We start from the raw sequence: 22,237 nt of genomic DNA, 5'->3' as shown, positions 1-22,237 counted from the left end.
TTGAGTTGTCATAGTTTGGATGAGATGTTAAATCAAGGTCTCCATTAACTATTCGGGTGGATGTTAAAGATCTCTATGCCTTATTCAAAAAGAGAAGGGAATTTGTTCTGGCATTCTGGCCATCAATCTCCCTGATATAATTGTTTATTCACATCATGGCTGTTTGTGGGACATTATTGTGTGCAAATCAACTGCCAAATTCACTTATACAGGGAACTACACTTACATATACATTAACAGTAAAAACCCTGTGACCTGCTTTTTTGGACGACGTAATAAGGAGTTATATCAAATTAATTATACAAAGCAATCTACAGAAAACAATTAAAGGCATCATGTTGGCACATATACAATAATGAGAGGCTTCATATAATGAGACTCAGTGGTCTTAGGCAAAATAAACTACTAAGTGACACCAGAGATATACCTCACAAGACAAAAGCATTATTCATTTCTAGTTTTCTTTCTTTTTGAAAGTCACTAAGTCGTACTAAATATAACTTTTAAAAAGTACCCAATGTACCCAAGTCTGGTTCATTAAGTTGCTAATTCATCTATTAGTGCATTTTTGAAAGCCCGTAAGGTTTCCGGTCGTACCTGACATAATATGATGTTAAGTTTGGGAATTTATGTTGGAAATGAAATATCTTTCTATTACTTGTATTTTGCTTTTTAGATTGACAGAAGTTCCTTCTCTTTACAGTTACCAGGACAAAGACTATGAGATATGGCATCAAACGCAGGTATTGCTTGAGGTTTAAATATTTAGTTTCTATTCTAAAGATTGTACTTGTTAAGTAACATAATTTATTCATTAAATTAGAATCACAGAACATTACAGCACAGAAACAGGCCATTCGGCCCATGAAGTATGCACTGGTCATGTTCTAAATACTTTCTCATAACCAAAGTCAATCTCTGAAGGCCAGATGCCTAGAAGCAGAGAAGGGGAAGGTGACCATATGTGTAGTCAAACAGGTAGTTTTTCAGGCAAGCCTTAAACACAGGTAGAAAGGGGGTAGAAAGGAGATGTAGAGGGAGGCACTTCCAGAGGAGAGGGTTGTAGAATTCAAAAGCTTGGCCATGGTTTCTTTTAAGTTCTTTTCAAGTAAAGTGTGTCACGTAAACAAGAATCCTTGCATTTGATATAGCCCCTTTCATGTCCAGGAGGACACCAGAAAAAACTCCCTTGTCTTTAAGTAGGGATACAACGGGATCTTCAACATCCACCTGAACAGGCAAACAGGACGAGGCACAAACAGCCCAAGTTAGGAAAAGTGTTAGAAAAGTTATTTTCCATGACATTAAAGGAAAACACACTTTGACATTGTTCCCCTTAATTAGATTTAAATATCAAAGATCTGCCTTCAGATTTCTCCAAGCCAATTTGTCAATCTGAGAGACATTTCTGTTATTTTGTAATGGAATCTTTACAGTAAGTTACTGACAATTCAGATTTCCAGCATTTGTTTGTTTTAAAAATCTTTTTATGAACCAAAGATGATAAAGCTGACGTGGATTGGCAAAAGCAAGATTAATTAGAATGTTTTTGCCCTTTCAAAATATATTGCATCAAGTGCGTAGCCCGAGCTTGCAGTTTTTCATCTGTTGTTTTTCAGTTCATGATACTCAAAAGCCTTTTAAATGAACATTTTAAATTAGAGAGCCAATTTGTTTAGAGTAAATGGAAATTTAACTCAGCTGCCTACTTCAAAGCATTTTTTTTCCAAAAGATTGAACAACACTTTGAAAATGGTAGTTGTAAATAGATTTAATGGAACTAATCCATTTCAGGGGCAGCTGTGTGGAATTTTAGGACCCAATGACCACAGCTCTAATAGAAATAAAATATCTAATTAATCTTTTAACAAAAAAAGCGCAATTTTTACCATTATGATTTATTTTAAGTTCTTTTCAAGCAAAGTATGGCCAATCATGTAAACAAGAATCCTTGCATTTGATATAACCCTTTTCATGTCCCAGAGGACACCAGAAAAAACTCCCTTCTCTTTTTAACATCCACCTGAATAGGCAAACAGGACCTCTCTAACACCTCAAACAAATTACAGCTCCTGCAACAACTCAGCACTGCATTGAGGTGTCAGCCGAGATTATGTGAGTTCATGTATCTTCACTCAGAGAGAGCTACCAACTGAGCCAGGCTGACACCTTTGTACAAAGTAAATTGTCGGAAGTTTGAAGGTGTATACATTGATTCATGCTTTTTTTTTGTTGGAAATGCAGGAATTCAAAGCCACAAGTTGGTTTAGAAAACCACGTAAATCTACCACCGTGAAAACAGATCTGATAGCATGGTAATGCATTTCCATTACATCTGCGCATTGTGTGATAAAAAATATGAATTTAAATCAAAATGAAATTCCATTAGCATTTGGTCAAACAATTGCGTGTTTGCCCTTCAGGTATTTTTTTTTAAACTTTCATGCTACACTTAGACTGTGCATAGCCTGAACTCCAAAAACAAATTACACATTTAAAAGCTGCCATTCTGTTTAATCACGAAACCACATTATTACATCATGTAATTGCATTATCTTGCGACACAAGGAAATGTTTGGAATAGAGTTTTTTTTAATAACATCTGAAGAATATTCTTTATCCTCTTTGAAATGTTTGTGAATGTTGTGTGTGTGTTTGTGCTCTTTTACAAGATCATAAAAGGGTCAGACGAAGAAGGCCCACTTGATCTCATTATTACAGAATCCTCTCTCGGATCCTCTCCTTAATGCATTGAGCTGTTTTTCAAACAAGTCCAGTGTCTTGACCTCAATCACACTTCTTGGTTACCTGTTCCTCTGGGTAATTAAATATTTCTTAGTCCCCCAGCGAATGCTGACATTTAACTTGGTCTGTAGAGTTCTTTCATAATAATCTTTCCATTTGATACAGCATCTTATGATGTCTTCCAGACATTTCAAAGCGCTTCACTGAATAAACAGTAAAGTGAATGGACTGTATATTTTGTGGGTAAAACGTGGCAGCCAATTGCGTACAGCAGCGTCTCATAAACTGTTGTGTGTTGAGGGACCAAATTATTATCAATATTTTTACTAATCTTTGAGTGAAGAGGGCTGTACCTTAGATTTCCATGCCCCCCTAAAATACACTATAAAAAGGCTCAGGAAAGTGGGACATTATGCTGTAGAATTATAGAATCCTGTAGCTCTATAAAGAGATTTCCAATTAGTCCCATTCCTCTTTCTCCACGAAAATCATCAACAGAGATGCAGCTTTCATTGCCAGCAACAATGATGTGATATTTTGGATAGGAGATATAAGCTCAAGATGATGTGCTCGCATTAGGACATTTACTGTTTTATCACATAAAATGTATTTGCTGATTTTATTAAATGTGTTTGTTCACGAGAACCTTGTTTCCATGCACGTCCTACCTATCGCTTTCTGTCTCTCTCTCTCTCTTCCTCCTTCCACATCCCCAGACATGTCACAGGATATTGAGGTAATAATATATTTTCCCTTCACTGTCATCCCGTGCAGCAGAAACCAGCGAGATATTAGTTGTGAATATTAACAACCAGACTCTCCGACAGGACTCAATTTAAATTATTTATACCAACCATCGATTTGAATCTCGATGTAAACCGTCTGATTGTACTGTATTTTAATCATCCTGCAGCAACTAGATCAGGCAAGCAACATTCACATAATCATATACAGAAGTAAATGCATCTTTACCAACATCAACAACCTGCCTTCACAGCAGGATAGCATTATAGCACTGAAATGTTTTTAAACAATGCCATATACATTTGTTGCAATGCGACAATATTTTTTCAGTTGCGATTTGTGTTGTATTTTGTCCTCAGCAACGAAGATAAGACAATTTAGCCAGACTTTACTTGAGATTCAGAATCTTGTTTTTCGTCAGCATTGCTTAAGGGACTTACAAGCGGAAACAACAGGAAAACCACAAAAAATAATAAGTAGGGAAAAGTAGTTATTCATAATGGAAATCTTTTCCTTTATATAAACCAAAACTTGTTAATTCAAAGGAATTTATTATGGAGTAAATTAATAATTGCTTCCTTATTATTTTCTTCAAGGATGATGATGGGAGGTGTAGAGTAAAAGCATATATATATGAAATATATAAACGGGAAAATTCCACTTAAGTCAAAATTTATTCTGTTTTTTTAACATTTCAGAGTGTGCAGAATTTGATAAATTGTTGAATTCAGTCTCAACTTTAAAGCTTTTTTTTATAGCTCTTAAAAGAATTTATGAAAAAAGGTTCAAAATTAAGACTATGTTCAAGAATTTGCAAAATTCTAGATGCTCGGAAATGATAAGCAGAGTAAATCTAGACCCAAGTGGAATTTCTCCCATTCCTCTGAATGGTATGTAGTATCAGAGGTTCAAAGAGTATTCAGAAACAGTCTGCTGGAGTAATTGTTGCAAGTCACCTTGTTCGATGCTTTACTCAGAAGATGCCGAAAGGATTCTTCAAGCTCTTTGACTGCTAGTCAAGTTCTTCAAGTAAGGAAACTTGCCCAAGGTTTCGCCCTGCCCGGGAATCAAACCCAGGTCTCTCGCTTGCGAGGTGAGCGCTCTAACCACGGAGCTACAGGACTCCACGTACCTATTCGTAGCCTATTCGTACCTCTATTATGTTCCTGTGCTGCTAAAACAGTCAATAGTGAACATGGCCAAAATTACTATTTATTGTCATCTGATATACGGTTCAATTGCAGTTACTCATATTATATAAAAGCCCAAAAGATTAGTTTCAACTGGGGAGTGAATTTTTTTTTTTCTGAGCCAGATTTTCAGGCTAAAACTTCAGATTACGTTTTAAATGTTGAACAGAGTAAAGTCTTTTTAAATATCTGAATAATGCAGTGTGAGGGTTACGTAACTCATTTGTCATTTCATTGTAAAATGAGAAATGCCACAACTGTCAGATTACATCTTTAAAATTAGCAGATTAAAAGGATTTTTTTTGTGTACAAAATGATGCTTCAGATACCTCCACCTGTTCTTTGCTCTGAACTGAGTTAGCTGATCTCGATCTGCAATTTACCTGCGTCACTCAGTACGACAGGGGGCAGTGGGGGGAATATTGGAAGGAAATCAGGTTGGAGTCTATTCTCATTGATCATCTGCTGGTAAATGTGTGGAAATTGGTTAGGGGGTAGAATTGGGCTTGGCTATCTGTGTGAGCGGAGGACTAATATGATGACCTAATTGTGATGGTCACATGAACAAGGGAACTGGAAATGTTGCTTATGTTTATGGGATTATATCTGAGCATGAATGGGAAAGGAGAGCAGGAAGAAAAAATATAATTTCTGTCACAATGATATCTCACAGATTGGTGGGGTGCCTCATTTAGACATGATTTCATCTCTTCTTATACCACTAACTGAAGATTTACTAAAGATTTTATGTTAACAAAACAAGGAATTAACGCAATGGTGACTTTGATTATTTTTGCTATTTATACCACAGAACAGACATAAAACAACAATGGCAAATCCATCACAATAAAAACTCTACTCTTTAGACAGAATAAGTGACTGGTCTTCATGTTTTAAATGTTAAATCAAATGTTTAAGTATCTGAATAAAGTATCTGAATAAATACATAATTGTCAATCTTCATTACAAAACCAGAAGTGCCACAACGGTCAGATTTTTTTTGTGCAGAACATTGTGCTGCTTACTTATAGGTTGCTTCTCTGTTTAGGGAAAATGAATTGAAATATCTGCAGTTTCTCAAAGAAGTAACAGATGATGTACTCCTCCGAGGTTATCATTCTAACAAGTAAGTAAATGGGTACGTTTTCTTAACTATATACAATTTTACTTATGTATTTAGTAAAACATTTCAAAATCCCAAATCCTTGTCAATTCCTGCTAAGCAAAAGGAGAGAAGGGTTAAGAGGCTTTTCAACTCCTTGTCTATTAATTGTACCATTATACACATTTCTAAAGCCTGGTGCTTCAATTTACAAACCTGTCCACTCTTTGCCAATGACTTACAGTCTCCAATCTCACCAGTTGACTTGCTCCTTCTGCTTGGGAATCTGAAGCCTGGTGCTCACACATCACCTTCCTGCCCCATTGTAGGTGTCCAACATCAGCAACTATGCCCCTTCACTCTGGAATTCCCTCACTCTGCCACAACCCTCTCTATTTGTCCTTTAGGTGCTATACAAATGCAAGTTATTGTTGGTTTGAGATGTGGAATGTATTAAACGTTGTACCGGATTTACCAAGGACTTAACTTGAGTATAACATACCAAGGGATTGAGATGACATTACAAAATACAGTTTACTAACCACATTTTGGCTCTGAGATTGTATTATGTCCTTGAAATACAATCCATCCTGCATTACTGTGTGCGACGTAATGTAGCTCATGGCGACAGTTTTCTGCAAGTGCTGTTTCCTTTGTCAGCAGCAGGTTTCCTAACAGCACATCACTTGCACCTGCAAAGTAATCCACATTATTTAAAGTGAGCCAGCTCGTACTGATTTGAACTGCAGTGATAACAGGACTTGTATTACCCTGTGTATTTACCCAATTACCATTCACATTAACTATGTTTTTTTCCACGTCCCTCTCTCTGTTTAAACAATGAGTGCTAATGAGATACTGATTAGTGATAATGAGGCACCAGCCTGGTGGCTTTCCTGAAGCCAGTCATGTAAGGGAGCTGAATTAACATGGTATAGTTGAAACTGAGGCACTATAGATTAATGAATGCTTCTTTAATGATTACAATTCAGCTCTCTCACATGGTGAAGGAAGGTGGCTTCCCAAACCAGTTACTTAGAACATCAACACCAAAAGATTTGATGTGAAAGGTATTAATAGTGATTTCTTACAACTGATTCATTAATGTTTGATGGTGACACATGAACAATGCATCTGTGGAGCTTTAAATCTAAATTAAATCAAAATGGAGTCTATAAATTCAACTGCTCTGAGGTTACTACATTTTTATGTTTTTCCCCCACAGAATATCAGAAGATATTTCAGAAACCTTTTGCCATGTTTTTCTTTGGGGGGGTTATATTTTTAAATTGCCAATAAAAAGTGTGCTATTTGTTGTCATCAAATATTCCAGATCAACCACATTCATTACCCACTTCTTTTACAGGTTCCTGGAGAAGGTTTTCGAAAGGCACATTGAAAGAAGCAAACACAATCTCAGTGAGGTAAATCATAGTCCATAACAACAGTAACAACTTGCATTTATATAGCACCCTTCACGCCATACTCAGTGGGCTCCTGCCTGCTTAACATCCCTTGCCTCACCCGCCCCACCATTGGCGGGCCGTCCTTCAGCCACTCTGCCCCCACCCTCTGGAGTGCTTAGCCATAGTCCATGGGTTTATGGCCATGTCATACAAACCATCTGATGGCAGCCTTTTATGTTGTTTTATACACCTCAGGTACTGACAGCATCATCATCTGTGGTTGCTCACTCCACTTCACTAAGCCAGTCCAGAACCTTGAGAACTTGTTTGACCCTCAACTATCCTTTCTACCCCACATCTGTGTCATGACCTGCCTTCCCCCACCTTCGCAACGTCACCCGGCTCTGACACTGTCTCACACCGCAGGCCCCCGAGACCCTCATACACACCTTCATTCCATCCAGGCTTGACTATTGCAAACTCCCTGCTTGTCGGCCTTCCCAATTCCTCCCTCCACAGGCTGCAGATCATCCAGAACTCTATAGCCCGTGTCCTCTCCCGCACTAGGCTCCGTGACCCTATCATCCCCATTCTCGCCCGACTCCACTGGCTTCCCATCACAAAGAGGATACAGTTCAAGATCCTGGTCCTCACCTTCAAAGCCCTCCATGTTCTTGCTCCCTACCTCTGTGATCTCCTGCCATTTACTTGCTCCCTCCACTCAGTGGGCTCCGGCCTGCTTTACATACCCCGCCTCACCCGCTCCACCATTAGCGGGCCGGCCTTCAGCCACTCTGCCCCCACCCTCTGGAACTCCATCCCACAGTCACTCCACCTCGCTCCCTCCCTTGCCTCCTTCAAGACCCGTCTCAAGACCCTCCTCTTCGACGGTGCCTTTGAGCACCCTCCTTCCCCCTCCTTCCTGATCTCAACCCCCAGCTCTGGTCTGAAACATTAATTGTCCAGCGCTTTCAGATGTCCTCCTGACATGAAAGGCACTATACAAATATAATTTTGTTGTTGTTGGCACTCAGAATTCCCTATGTGCCTAGAACCTGATTGATGGTTGGAAGAAATTACACTCAATTACAAAATAGCCTGTCACAGAAAGTGTATTGCAATAACCAGCCCTGATTGCCATCCAGAGGGCAACAAGAACAACAAATTACATTTGTATAGAGCCTTTCAATTCAGGAGAAAGTTCAATTGGCAACCTGCGATGCTTCACCTCTGGTACCCTATACAAAACACTCGGTTGTTACAGAATGTGTGCAGTGGCAATATTTCTGGTATATCCCTGGAGGCTTGGCTTAAGTGCTAGCAAGTCTTATGGTGATGCACTCAGCATGATATTGTGGAGAACTGACAACCTGACCACATCTTTCTGCAGGACGTGGTGGGGATGAACATTGGGATGGAGTAGATCTTTCCCATCAAATTCAATTTGTGTGATTTTGGATTAAGTTTAGAAGTGAGCAACAGTTTTCTTTGCAACCTGACAAAGTACAACATTACACTGTTACATTTCTGGTTGGGTATAAGCTGTGTAGAACCCCAACATTTCATATCCTCGTAATATTCCTGAGGGTTTCCTCTTTTTAACCAGTTCTTCCAGTCACCTCCAGCACTTGTTTGTCACTAAAGAGAACGTACTACATGATCTAGTAGTGGAATATTTTCAAGCAAATCAGTAGAAGTATATGGACAACATCATAGATAATTTCTCATCTGAGTTATTGACTTCAATAGTAGTGGAGAAATCCAGTTCTGTTTACTTGCCCTGCTCATACAGCTCTGATATTATCTTCCAACAGGATACCAATAACATGTGTAGGCAATATAAAGAATTCATTGTTTGAGTGCATCCCACCGAGATGTAATTCACTTCTCTCCACTAAGCTTAAGGTTGGCTCGGTGAAGAAGGTGCCATCAACATGAACTCTGTTACTTTGTGGATTGATTCCAATGCAGGTAAAGTCAATACAAGTGCTGATTAGGCCATTGCTCTTTGATGCATTGAATATTCTCTTCAAATATATTTCAAAGGATGTGATGTGGCATTGTATCATAAAATATGCAAGCCCATATGGAATAAAGAAGTGGTACTTGCTGTACTTCTCATGGACAATTTCTAGGCTTCCTTCCCCCCCTCCCCCTCCCCCCGACAAGTGTTGGGTCCATTGTACCTTCAATTCCCATTAGATGGATGTATGATCATGATTATTTCAGCCATGTACGACATGGGCACTTGGAGTTGTAAGATTTCCGGGCAGGTGTTCCAAAGTGTCAATGTTGTGCTGCACTGTGGCTGGTAAAGTTTGTGAAAAGGCTTATCTGTGATTCAGGAGTGGAGGCTGTGAATATCTTGTCTGCTCGGGTGGATGTTAAAGATCCCATGGCTCCGGGTGTCCTGACCATCAGTTCCTCAAATTGGTTTCATGACAGTTTATGGAAATCGCCGTGGACTAACACAGTCACTCCATTTCACTGTAAATCCTGTGAAGCGCTTTGGGATGTTCTCCTAATGTGAAAGACACTATACAAACCGCAGGATTATTGTTGTTGTAACATAGGACATGACAATGTTTTGACATCTTAGTGTTTTAGAAAATTAACAAAAGCAAAATTTAAAAAAATTTATGTTGCTGCGTCGTTGGTTTCCAATTTCAGTCAGGAATATTAATCCCATTTCCAAACCAAATTAATTTCCATCTTGTAGGTTCAGAACTCCAGCCTTTTGATAAACCTTTGCGCACGTCTCAATTCATGGATACTCTTGTTATGCATCCTCAAGGCTAGAGTTCAAGACACAATTATCTGACAAAATAATTAGGACAATATTTACATTGTTATTGTAATAAGATGAAACATCAATGTATTCTAAATTCTCAGCTTAATCAATTGCCAGTGCAATATTGAGCTGCTATGGGTTGTTGCTTTTTAATGAGCTCTTTAATAGTTTTTTAAAATATATTTAATTCTTTATAATATTGCTTTAATTTACAAGCAAGAAAAACACTTCTTTGTTGGTGTTAGCCTCCCTTAGGGAGATGGTTCTCATCTCTAAATGCTGGCTGCCCTTTGGTGAAGAGCCTTATATCCACGCTAATTGTGACAGGGAATGGATATGGGAATATAAGGCAATAAAACTACCACTACATTTCCTTCAGAATAATGGAGAAGCAATTATATAATAACGGAAGGCTGAGCTGTTATCTGAGAACACTGCAATGGCTTTGAGCAGTATAGGAAGGCTCAGCAATATTTTATAATGAATAATGGGGTTTAATTTGTATACTTAATACAATTTCTTAATAAGCAATCTGACTGCAGAAGGGGACACCTTCCAGTAGCCAGAGGTACATCAAGCCAAGCTGTGGAAACTCTGTTTTGATTAGATAAATAATAATAATCCTTGCATTTGCTATAGCACTTTTCACGTCTTCTAGACGTCTCAAAGCGCTTCACAGAATGTTCTGTAAAGTGAATTGACAGTATCTTTGTGGGCGAAACGCAGCAGCCAAATTGCACACAGCGGCATCCCAAAAACAGTCGTGGATTGAAATGATCAATTTATTATTTTTTTCCTTCTTGAGGGATTATTATCAGGTGTGTGGACTAAGGAAACTTGCCCAAGGTTTCACCCAGCTGGGAATCGAGCCCAGGTCTCTCACTTACGAGGCAAGTGCTCTAACCACTGAGCTACGGGACTCCACAGCTCTATCAGGGATCTAGCTTTAATGGATGTGATCAACTATTCAAGGACATCACTTACAGTGACAGAACAGAGCTATGTTTGAAGGGAGCTAGAGAGGAGAGCTTGAGGGAGCTTTTGGTCATTTCTGAAAAAAGGCATACTGAAAAGTATCACCAGCCTGTGCTAACCACTAAAAAATAATTGGGGTTTGAATGCCTTGTTTGAAAAAAAACCCATTGGCCTGATTTTTTGTCTGCACATCACATCAAAAAATCCATTGCAATGCATTGACATGAATATATTCAACAACAACAACTTGCATTTACCACGTGGTGTAGACCATGGCATTTACTTATCAAAAATTCCAAAAAGCCAGCCGGCTCGCTTCAAAGCTTCAGATTGCTTTCAGCACAGGAGGGAATTGTGGAGATTCCCCCATGTGGCAAATAGTTGAATTTGGTCTTAATTTGAAGTCAGTTTTCAGTAGTTCTTAAAATAACTTGCAGAAAACAACCTTAAAGTTAAGAATTTTCTTTAAGAATTTGCCAAATTCTAGACACTCTGAAGAGCTACAAAAGTAGAGTAAATTGAGACCCAGGTGGAACTTCTACCGTATAGAATGATTTTCCAGCTCGTGCAGACACATGTGAGGAACTCGTGTCTCTCCTGCTAACACTTTACTCGTGAGTGGCACCTGCAGAGAACATAACTTGCAGACAATGTTACCCGCTGAGCTCTGCTGCCAGTCGCTACGCTGCTCGAGAGATCTGGACTGAGGCAGAAATAAGGGAAAAAAGTATTAAACATTCTGTAAAAGGGACCATATTGTTTTGAATGTTATGTTTTTTGATATGGAATTTTACAATTCAAAATAAGTACGTTTGGATGTGTCTAATTCGACAGATTTGCAAGCTGTACAGACTTGATAAATAAAACAAAACAAACAAAAAAAAGGTTCCTAGAGCCTATCTTTGAACGGCCTATGAATCTTCAAATGATTCTGTGAATTTCATTTCAAATGAAGATCTCTTAGCACAGCAGGTCCTCATACAATCGATCCTGGCCTTACCCAGGAATCTGTGCTATTTCTGGCTCTAAATTCAATCTGAGTTCAGGCTCTGAATCTGAAAGCGTGTTAATTGGTGCACAGGGTTTGACAAACAGTTGTCGAATACTTCTTCCAACGTCAGAGACCTGTCAGAGAACCATGGTATCAGGTTTACTAATAAGTTCATTTGAAAAAAAATGTACCTGTAGATGCACACAGAATGGGTGGCCATCATTTGGTTGAAGTAATGTATTTTGTCCTGCACCATAGATGTCAGCCTGATTCAAGCTCTGTGTTGGTATTTTGAACTCACAGTCCAGGCTGTTGGTGTGCCAAACTTCAGATGAGATGATAAACCGAGGCCCAGGATGCCTGTTCAGGTGGATGTTAAGCATCCCGGAACGCTATTCAAAAAGAGGAGTTTCTCTCAGTGCCCTGACCAATCCGTCAGATAAAATTGGTCATTCATTTCTTAGCTGTTTGCAGGATATAGCTGTGTGCAAATTGGCTGCCAAGTTCGCCTATAAATATACAGTTGCTACACTTCACCTTAGGGTTAGGGTTCACCGTAAAATCTGCTGAAGCACTTTAGACGTGCTCCCCACAAGATAATGCACAATATCAAATACACGGATTGTGATTAGATTATATGTCAGACTGTAGCTCAGGTGAGAAGTCTGCAACTATCCGTCTGCAACTATCCGTCTGCAACCATCTCTGTAAAATGTTACAGTAGTACCCTGACCTGACTCTCCCAGCCTCTTACAGGTTGAAAATAAATAACTGGTTTGTGTAAAACTGAATGTATGAAGCAGAATAAAAAAAACCTAATTTATCCTAGGATAATCAACAACAACTTGCATTTATATATCGCCCTTCACATCGGACGGTGTCTTGGAGCATTTAACAGCCCGATGCCGAGCCAAACATTATTGTCCTGGGGAAGATTAATTGTAGTAATACAGCACATGTAGAAAAATTTATGACACAAATGCAATAACCTTAAAACTGAATAGTTGATCTGAGGTATTTAAATGATATTTTCCATCACCTTGATGCAATGCATCATTTTTCACAGTCTGTCAACAAAGAGACAGACGAAAAAGAAACAAGATACGTAAACTCTGATGTCATTCATCATGGTTTATCTGCTTTATTCGCTTCAAGACCTACCAGTCTCATAGCTTCCTGGTGATGTTATTAAAAGCTTTTAACAACACGAATGTGAAAAGCGCTGAGGACGACATTCAAATTTAATGAGAATGTATTACGTCATGCAGATCTTCATGAGACCAACATAGCTTGTACCCATGAAAAATTGAAGACGTGGCAACGTACCTTTCACGACTGGGATTATAAATCCTCCAACCATTCCTTCTGTGCACTGCAATTAAAAGAATTCACAAGAGAAGTTTGGATGAAGAAGACTCTTCAGTCCATTTGCTCTATTCCAGAATAGTTGCCCTACCGTGCTTCCCTTACATTTTCGAACTGTTCCTAAATGAACATCAGCATCAACCACGCTTCCTCGGAACCTGTTCCAATTATTAATTACCCTCTGAGTAAAGAAATCCTTCCTGGTGTCTATCCCAAAATTGCCCTTTACAACCCTAAATTGATAGACTGATTCTAGTGTCTTGGTTTATCTGAAAGCATTGTTCTGGGTTCACTTTATCAATCATATTTAAAATTTCTTAGATCACTCCACAAGCTCCCCTCTGAGGTGTTTAGCTTGTCTAATTGTTCCTCATAGCTTGATCAAATGCAACAGTTATGGTTATATTTCCATTGTACACTCCATGCCCCGGCCTCTGTGCACCCCCGTCCCACCCTTTGCAACCTCCACCACTCTTTGCAACCCACCCAACCCATAAAACTGGCCCCTCCACGTCCCTGCCACCCCAACTCTCCGCACACCCTCTACACTCTCTGCGACTTGAACCTAGATTTAAATGTAAAACCATCAGAATGTTTCTCATGATGCCTCTCTGAACGCTGACAGGATACAGAGCAAACAGGGAGACATAAATAATATAAGTATAAACAGACATTTTAATGTGCATTAAGCACACAGCTAAGCAACCAAAGACCTCTTTACACAAAGGGACTGAAGTCCACGATAGCATTTGTGGAATGTCACCATATTTGAGGAGAAGGTTTGCATATAGGTAAGAAGGAGAATGATTTCTTGTGGCTTTTGTACTCGCCTCAAGTGTTAAATTTGGGGAACGCTGTTGTACATTTGATAATCTTTCAAATATTTTTAATGTATTTCTATTTGCGGTTTGAAGTGGGATAAGTGAGAGTGGGGAGAGGGCAGACTTCTCTGACTGTCAGTAAATGTAAGTTGACAGCAGAGTGGATTGGATTTTTTATTCTTTGGTACATTTTCCAACCTTGGGGAAAAGTGAGTTCATAATCAAAAAAGTCCCATCACAAGTTCACACCAAGGTCGGCAGTACATTTATCAACCGGCAGAATATAAAATGTGCTTCTATATCAATCAAAGTTGGTAAATTTACCATCAATCGAAGAATGATTCACCTGAGGACCAATAAATTGTGTCTCAGAGGGATAGGACACTGTTTTCCATCCATTATTTCCCACGTATTTTAAGTTTCAGCCAATATATCAGGAGAGATGCTGAGCGCACGTTTCTCCCACAGGCAAAGAAGGAATATCAAATACCAGGTCATTTATCCGCACTCTGTTGTGTCTAGCTGTACAGTGTGATCACATGGCCTCCTTTCCTTTGAATAATGGTATACAATAATAATAACCCTCGCATATGGTACGGTGATATATTGTGTTTTACAAAGTGACATCTTGATAGGGCTTCACAGGAGAACGTCACACCTTAAGGTGCATTTTGGGGGGAGGGGACAAGCAGCAGATAATTTGTGACCTTGGGACCTGCCTATTGAGTCAGTTCTGGACGACATACATCCTAGAATACTGAAGGAGTTAGGAGGAGATTTCCAGAAATCTTTGGCAATGGGAATTGTGTCAAAGGACTAACAACTATTGTACCATTATTCTATAAAGAGGAAACAGATAACTATAATTCGTCTTTTCTCCAGCTGTGGATAAATTCTGTGAACCATAAAATGGGCTAGAATTTGTGAACACTTGTTAGAAAGGTAGGAATTTATCAGGGAGAAATGAGTATAGATTTTTAAAGGGCAGATCAAGCAATGGCTAATTTAAATTAATTTTGTGAGGAAAATCAATGTATAGAAACACAAGGAAGTCGGTTGAATTATACATTGTAGAATAAGGTAAAACAATGACAGAATGAACAAGAATTGCTTATGCATTAAAAGTGAGCAGCTCTAATGTATGTATACAGTATTTTTCAAAGTCTGCAGTAGCAATATGACTGTACCGATTACAGAGTATTTCATGTACCTCAATTTAAATACTTAAATGACATTGTGTGATTCATTTATAAAAGACATAAAGTGGTGATTGGGAAATGCTAAGGCAGCAGTAAATGAAACAAGGAAAGATTAACATCAGCAGCTTTATAAGAGCCAGCAGAATTTATTCTTAAAATGGTTCCTCTCTCTCTCAACCTTCCCTTCCCCGCCCCAGGAGACAATTCAATGAAAGAGACCGCAATAGTTTGAAGATTATGTGTGATGGATAGAGTCAATTCACTAAGTTGTATCATCACATACTGCAGCATGTTCAACGGTGGGGGATGGGGGGGGGGGACATCTCCACACATTTTAAATTCAGTGCTGACTCTTACAAAACCCACCGTTGAAAAATGTGATGGCTTGTGGATGGTAATTTAGTTTTAAAAGATACACCATCATTTATAAGAGCAAGCAATTAGTTTTAAAATGTACAAAGGGGATTGCCCTTCAGGCTGTCAGAGAAAGCCCAATGGTGCCACTTGTCAAGCTTCCCCTTCCCACCACATGTCTAAAATGTTTCACTATTGGTACATAGACTCCAGAGGATGGGGGAGGAGGGAAAGAAGGATGAGCACAAATCACTTCTGTACATTTTAATTACTGCTGTTGGCTCTTATACATTTATTGCTGATGCTCTTGTCTTGTAAAATGCATTTAATGCTGCCATATCATTTTCTTTATCAACATCGCTGGTAGCTTTTTATTATCTTAGACATGTTTCCTTACTCCACGCGCCACTGTTGACCTAGAATAAGTAGGAACCCTGTTGTTAGTCTATTTCTGGGGGAAATAATCCCTCAAAAAAAAATGTGATCATTCAAACGACTGTTTGTGGGACGCTGTTGTGCATAATTGGCTGCTGCATTTCACCCACAAAATATGCAGTCAATCCACTTTACAGTATATTCTGTGAAGCGCTTTGAGACGTCTTGACAACGAGATAAGATGCTATAGCAAGAATGATTATTATTATTACTATCTGCAAAGCGTACAGTGTTGTTTCAGCCTCTAAATTCAAGAACACACTCTGTAGAGTATTTGGGACCAGGAACAATGGATGAAGATATGTGGATTAGACCTGAAGATTGAACAGTTATTGAGTTGCATAAATATTATTTTGCTCCTTGGAATAGCATGTTTATTGGCTGGTCCTGGCTCCCCACCAAGAGCTCAGGAGAGAGCTGTACTTTCAGACTATTCTTTAAACAGTTATAAGGCAGTTACATAATCAGATTATTATTTACAATTGGGGCTGAATATCGGAAAGGCCTTTACACCAGGTTAGTAAAAGACAGGTAAGTTTGCAAATGAATAGGTAGCGTTCTTAAACATTCTGACACAGGTCACTGTGCATCTGAATAGGTAGTTATACAACAAAGACATTCTGGTATTTTTTTTTAACCCTGTGCTATTCTACGGACTTCCACAAGACTCGCAAATTTACATCAAGCATCTTGTAATCCCGTCCTCCCAGCTGTCAGAGCAGCACTTTGGAGAATGGTTTGTGTTGGGGTCTCCCATGCCGGTACCTGTCTGGCAGCATTGCATTGATTAGAGACACTCAAACAGTTAACTCGTCTGCATTGCAACATTTTTTTTTGCTGTCACTGACAGACGTTTAGTCAGAGAGACAGTGTATAGCGAGGTAGAACATAGATGCGGTTTTTAAAATGAGATCTTTCCTTGCAGCAATATTTTTTTTAAAATGCCGTGAGCAAATCCATCTGTGGCAAGAGGGATTCATAATGAGTGTTCCCTGGATTCCCTAATACGCGCAATGCTGGAAAAAAAAGGGCATTAATTTTTCTAGAACAAATTCTAAAATTTTTCACTTTTAATTTTTTAATTTTTCTAAAGCAACTAATCAGAATTCTTCCAAAAACCGAGACACGAGCGTTTCTACAAAAGGAGGCATTTTAACGTAAATTCATTTTGGTTAAATTAAAGCTATGGAACTTCTAAGGGGTAGGAGAGAGCAGCGCACTGCAGCATTGCCCCGGGCTGCAGATTATCTTGAGCAGCTTCTGTGCAGGTCATGGCACGTGACTGGGATCGGATAGAAACAATGTGTTTTCACTGCCCGCAACACTTAATAATCTATTATTAATGGCGGATGCTCAGAATAACCCATCCACGTGGGATTTCAGCTGTGGCAAATCGTCGCCATTCCTATTTTCATCTCTCAACCTTCCACGAATTGCAGGGACACGAGAACCGCTTTGTTAAAACAAATCTTGGAACGTCGGGAAATTAATCTTCTTTTTGATCATCCGAGCTAGAATTCTGAGTCGTGTGTTAGCAGAGAGTATAGCTGCAAATATTGTCAGAATTGTTCGGCTCAGTGTGTGTATCAGTGTGGCTCAATTGGTAGCACATTTGCCTCTGAATTAGAAATTTAGGGTTCAAGCCCCATGTCTGACGGAGTTCTGTAGCTTAATGGTTAGAGGAAGCGAGCGAACCCGGGTTTGATTCCCGGGCAGGGTGAAAGCTTAGCCAAGTGTCCTTACCCCACATGCCTCTGTTTACCGAGCACTAAATCGTAACCTGGTTGATAGTCGATTGGTGGATCATTTTCCCTAACAAAAAAATTAGCTCAATTTACAACTGTTTATGGGTCACTGATGTGTGCAATTGGCTACCGTGTTTGCCCACAAAATATAGTCAATTCACTTTACTGTATATTCTGTGAGGCACTTTGAGACGTCTCAATGACATGATAAGGCGTTATATCAAATGCAAGGATTATTATTATTGTTAGGACTGTGAACTCACTGACAGTCATTGCAGTGCTGGGGATGTGCATTGGTAGAGATATTGTCATTCACTAGCACTACACTTTGTAGTGAATCCTATGAAGTTCTTTGAAATGTCCTCCTGATGTTATACTAACTGCAAGGATGATTATTAGATTTATTTCTAGTAATGCCAAAAATAATCAATTTCCACACCTCTCTGCTCCTGCCTCATGGTTCCTGGTTAGCGCATTACAGTTTGCATGAAATCCACAGATAATGGGGAAAATTGACATCTGATCAAATGATAAATAGACATTTTATCGCCCCCATCTTTAAATTATATTTGTCCATCAGATGGATGTTAAAGACGCCAAGACGCTACTGAAATGAAACCCTTTCTCTCCTGGTTGTGCACAACAATCTTGGAGGTGAATTGGTTATTCACTTCAGGGCTATTTGTAGGATTTTTCTGGCACAGAATGCCTACCTCACCTGTCTAGAAAACAGTCACTACATTCAATAGTAACTACTATAAAGTTTCTCAAAGCAATTCCATGTGATAATTCTATAAAATTGCAATCATTTTCCTTCTAAAAGGAATCATTTTCCTTCCTTTTCTTTCCCCACATTTATTGATGGGAACCTTTTCAATGTGTGACAACGTTTACCATTTTATGTTACAATATCCATTGCTCTATATAATATTATTATGTATTGCTCTATATTTATCTGCGAGCCCTGCTCAACTGCCACTGCTTTTTGGCAATCCACTCAATTAAATCACCACGTAATTAAAGTCACCAAGAAGAGACACTTCCTTGCAAAGACATCAAAAGTAGTTACAGTAAGTAGTAGAACAACATGCGCAGTCCCAGGTGCTGACCGTAATGTAAAAGGCTGCCCTCCAGTGCTTTAACCAGAAAGTGCCAGTGAAAATAGGTGATCTATTTTGATCTATATTGATAGCCTGCTAAAAGCTATGAAGAAGAACAGACACTGCTAAACTGTTAATCAACTGCAACAAGATAACTGAGTAACTATAATTTGCTTAAGAGTTACCTACTCGAGCGTGCTTTCGGTCAGTTTCTCCCCCATCATCCTGCCTCATCTTGTGCTCCGCATCAGATGTGAAGTGCCTTGAGACGTCCTCCCGATGCGAAAGGCGCAATATAAATGTAACATTTCATCTGTCACAGTTTCTCTTGTAGTCGGGAGTCTGCGGCACTTATTACTATCAGAAATTTATAACAAGTAAACCTCGACAGAGGGCAGTGTATACACACTTAAACTAACCATGATTATGATTATTTACAAGATATTGTTCAACGATTGTGTTCGTGTTCTGGAAGAGTCAAATGGGCCAAAGGGCTTTCTCCAATCCTCACCTTTCTTGTGATCTTGCTTCAAATATTGAAGTAAATGAATGAATCATAAAGTTTCTCATTTCAGCATGGGACAACAGATCGATGTTATAATTAAATATCTAATTTTGCTATCTGATATTGTGATGCCCTGGTGATGTGGACAGACCTGCAGCTTACGGAAATTATGGAAACAATTGGTACTGAAATCATATGCACATTGTTTATTTCGCCCGACACCGGCTCCTGCTCGTTCCTCGCACCCTCCTCACCACCATCGGAGGTCACACTTCCAGCCACTCCACCCTGAAACTCTAGAACATTCTCCTTCAATCCCTCCGCCTCTCTCCCGCTCTCCTTTTTCAAGTCCCGCCTGAGAACCTTTTCGACCGTGTTTACAGCCACCTCCCCCCCCCCCCCCCCCGCTCGGAGTCAGGCTCCGCCACTGGTTAAGCTCTGAGACACTGCCCTGAGTAGAGGGCGCTATATAAGTGCAAGTTGTTGTTGTATTTCACGTGAAAGAAACATAGATTATGCAGGAAATTTGCGGTTTGTATCACATACCATTCATTTCCTATTTTGACTTATCTGGTTAGAATCGATGCTGTTTCCTGAGAGAAAAAGGTGATAGGAATCTTCGTCTCAGTTAAAGCATTTCTGAACATACAACCGTCAATGAATGGGGACAAATTGCACCCGGGGCTAGATTTACCCTATTTGTGGGGCATTTCAGAGTCTAAAATTTGGAAAATTGTTGAATTTGGTGTTAAAATAACTGAAACAAAAAAAGTTTTAAATTAAGGCTGTATTTAAAAATTTGCCGGACTGTGTCTGGACTCTCGGAAACGCTACATACATACAGAAAATCTAGACCCACGTGGGTTTTCTCCTCAGACACATTTTAAAGTTGCAACATACAAATTGTAAAGTTTTATACTCCCCACTCATCCAATACATTAATGTCCCTCATTTTCAGATTTATCAATACTATTATGTTAATTATCCAATGCTAATGGCGTTGCCAAGTTTGCAGAACGATAAATGGATCCCATCTGCTAAACAAACAGGTCTTAGCCAAGGCACTTATCAGTTCTGGAATCACTTTATCCAAGTAAATTAGGCAGCCCTGACGTGCAGCTTTTTTGCTTACATTCCTGTTGCGGTTAAAGTTGCACAAAACAAATAAAAATTCTACAAATGCGTTGCTACCGCGTTGATGTTGGGAGGATTCAGTGTCAATGCGGCAGTCAGTAAGTGGATGATGGAAACAATTGTGAATAAATGTGCAAGATTTTATTTTATGTTTTTGGAGGGTTTTCCTTTAGGAGACACATCCTATATACACTGATGAAGGTCCCCTGGAGAACTTTGAGAAAAGTGTGTGAGAAACATCAAACCTTTTGATGACTTTCTTTCCTGTTACCGTATTGATGTTCTTCAATGTCATGTGACGATCGGTGCACTTACAATTCTTGCCTATATACATAGTGTAGAAAGCGTGAGTATGTGTCAGAGACAGCCCATTTATTCTTGAAGTATCTGCCCCTAATATTTTATACGGGGACAGCACAGCAACGTAGAATTACAGGGGATGGAGTGGAGTCAAAATGGTGTGACTCAAAACAGCACTGAAATGTTGGGATTGTCGTGGTTCAAAAGGACCTCCAGCCTTCTCAGGGAATACTGTGAGCATTTTTGCACAAGTAATTGAACAAAGTTCACCCACATCCCAGCAACATTACATTGGTAACCAAAAGATCTCCAGGATCTCCCATGATGTGAAAATTATCTCTGGTTATAATGATCACGGGTGGAAATTTAATCACTAAACACATTTTCAACCCAGAATTTTCCTCGATAAGCATCATCTCACTGTATGGAGGCCTTCTGTGCTATTATTCAGCAGATTACTAAGGAATATTGTTTGTAGTACAATGGTCATGTACTTACACTGACGACAGCTGTACGACTCCATGAACAAAATGGATTGTGCTGTTCTGGTTAAAACTTTGAAAACATTGCTCCCTAAATAGCACGCAATGTGATTTTCATGGTGCACGGATAAATAAAGTATCCCATGGATCTTAGTTTGTTCACCGACCCATACACTTAACCAAAGATCTTGGACTGATGATTGGATTTAATCCAACAATGACAGATGGACACTATTTTTCATGATAAAATCTGCATCATGCATTGCTGTAGATGGATAGTGCACTGAAGCATCCAGCGAAGTCTAAACATTCCAGAGTAATGAAGGTTATGCTTAAATTATCTCAAGTTGCCAAATTCACATTAGTCACTAAAACATTTGCGCGAGATTGCAATTCTGCAAAGCAATCTGTAATCCTGGGGCATTCTTTCTTTGCGACCAGTCATACATTATGGGTTCTCTAATGGCAGTACTGTTTGATATGTTATCTGGAAAGGTATTCCTCATAATATAAATGGGCAATTTCATCAAAAGAAATGTCATTTGTTTCCTAACACATGGAAAAAAGACTTTCTTTGGGACACAACTGCTCCTAACCAAAAACATTTATCAAACATTTTTTAAATAGTGTCTTTCTCTCTCTGTCCAATTGTCTTCCCTCCGCAAACTATTTGATTTGTTTTCCCTTCTGCTGGGGCCATAATTCAATGTATCATCTTCCTACTCCAGCACAGTCATTCATGTTTAAGGTGCAACTATATGTGTTAGCATCAAAATCGATAAGGATCGGGCATCAAAATTAATAATAATAAACCTTGCATTTGATATAATGGATTGAGCAAACAAATTATTAT

The 22,237-nt window shown here is 39.1% G+C and overlaps 1 protein-coding gene across 3 annotated transcripts in view; it reads left to right on the top strand.

Annotated features, from left to right (window-relative positions):
- LOC103186167 (spermatogenesis-associated protein 7) overlaps window positions 1-22,237 on the top strand; it is a 46,705-nt gene that overhangs the window by 22,593 nt on the left and 1,875 nt on the right. For 2 of the 3 annotated variants that reach the window (XM_007905029.2, XM_042332708.1), the window contains 4 exons: window positions 677-743; window positions 2,245-2,315; window positions 5,728-5,805; window positions 7,148-7,205. In XM_007905029.2, coding sequence (XP_007903220.2) covers window positions 677-743; window positions 2,245-2,315; window positions 5,728-5,805; window positions 7,148-7,205 — 274 coding nt within the window. The remainder of the gene's footprint in view (window positions 1-676; window positions 744-2,244; window positions 2,316-5,727; window positions 5,806-7,147; window positions 7,206-22,237) is intronic. The other variant, XM_007905030.2, reaches the window with a different exon arrangement.

The sequence above is a fragment of the Callorhinchus milii genome, unplaced genomic scaffold (assembly GCF_018977255.1).
Source record: "Callorhinchus milii isolate IMCB2004 unplaced genomic scaffold, IMCB_Cmil_1.0 Scaffold3, whole genome shotgun sequence".
Lineage (NCBI taxonomy): Eukaryota > Metazoa > Chordata > Chondrichthyes > Chimaeriformes > Callorhinchidae > Callorhinchus > Callorhinchus milii.
Note: the sequence above shows the minus strand (reverse complement) of the source record. Positions and strands in the feature narration are given on the sequence as shown.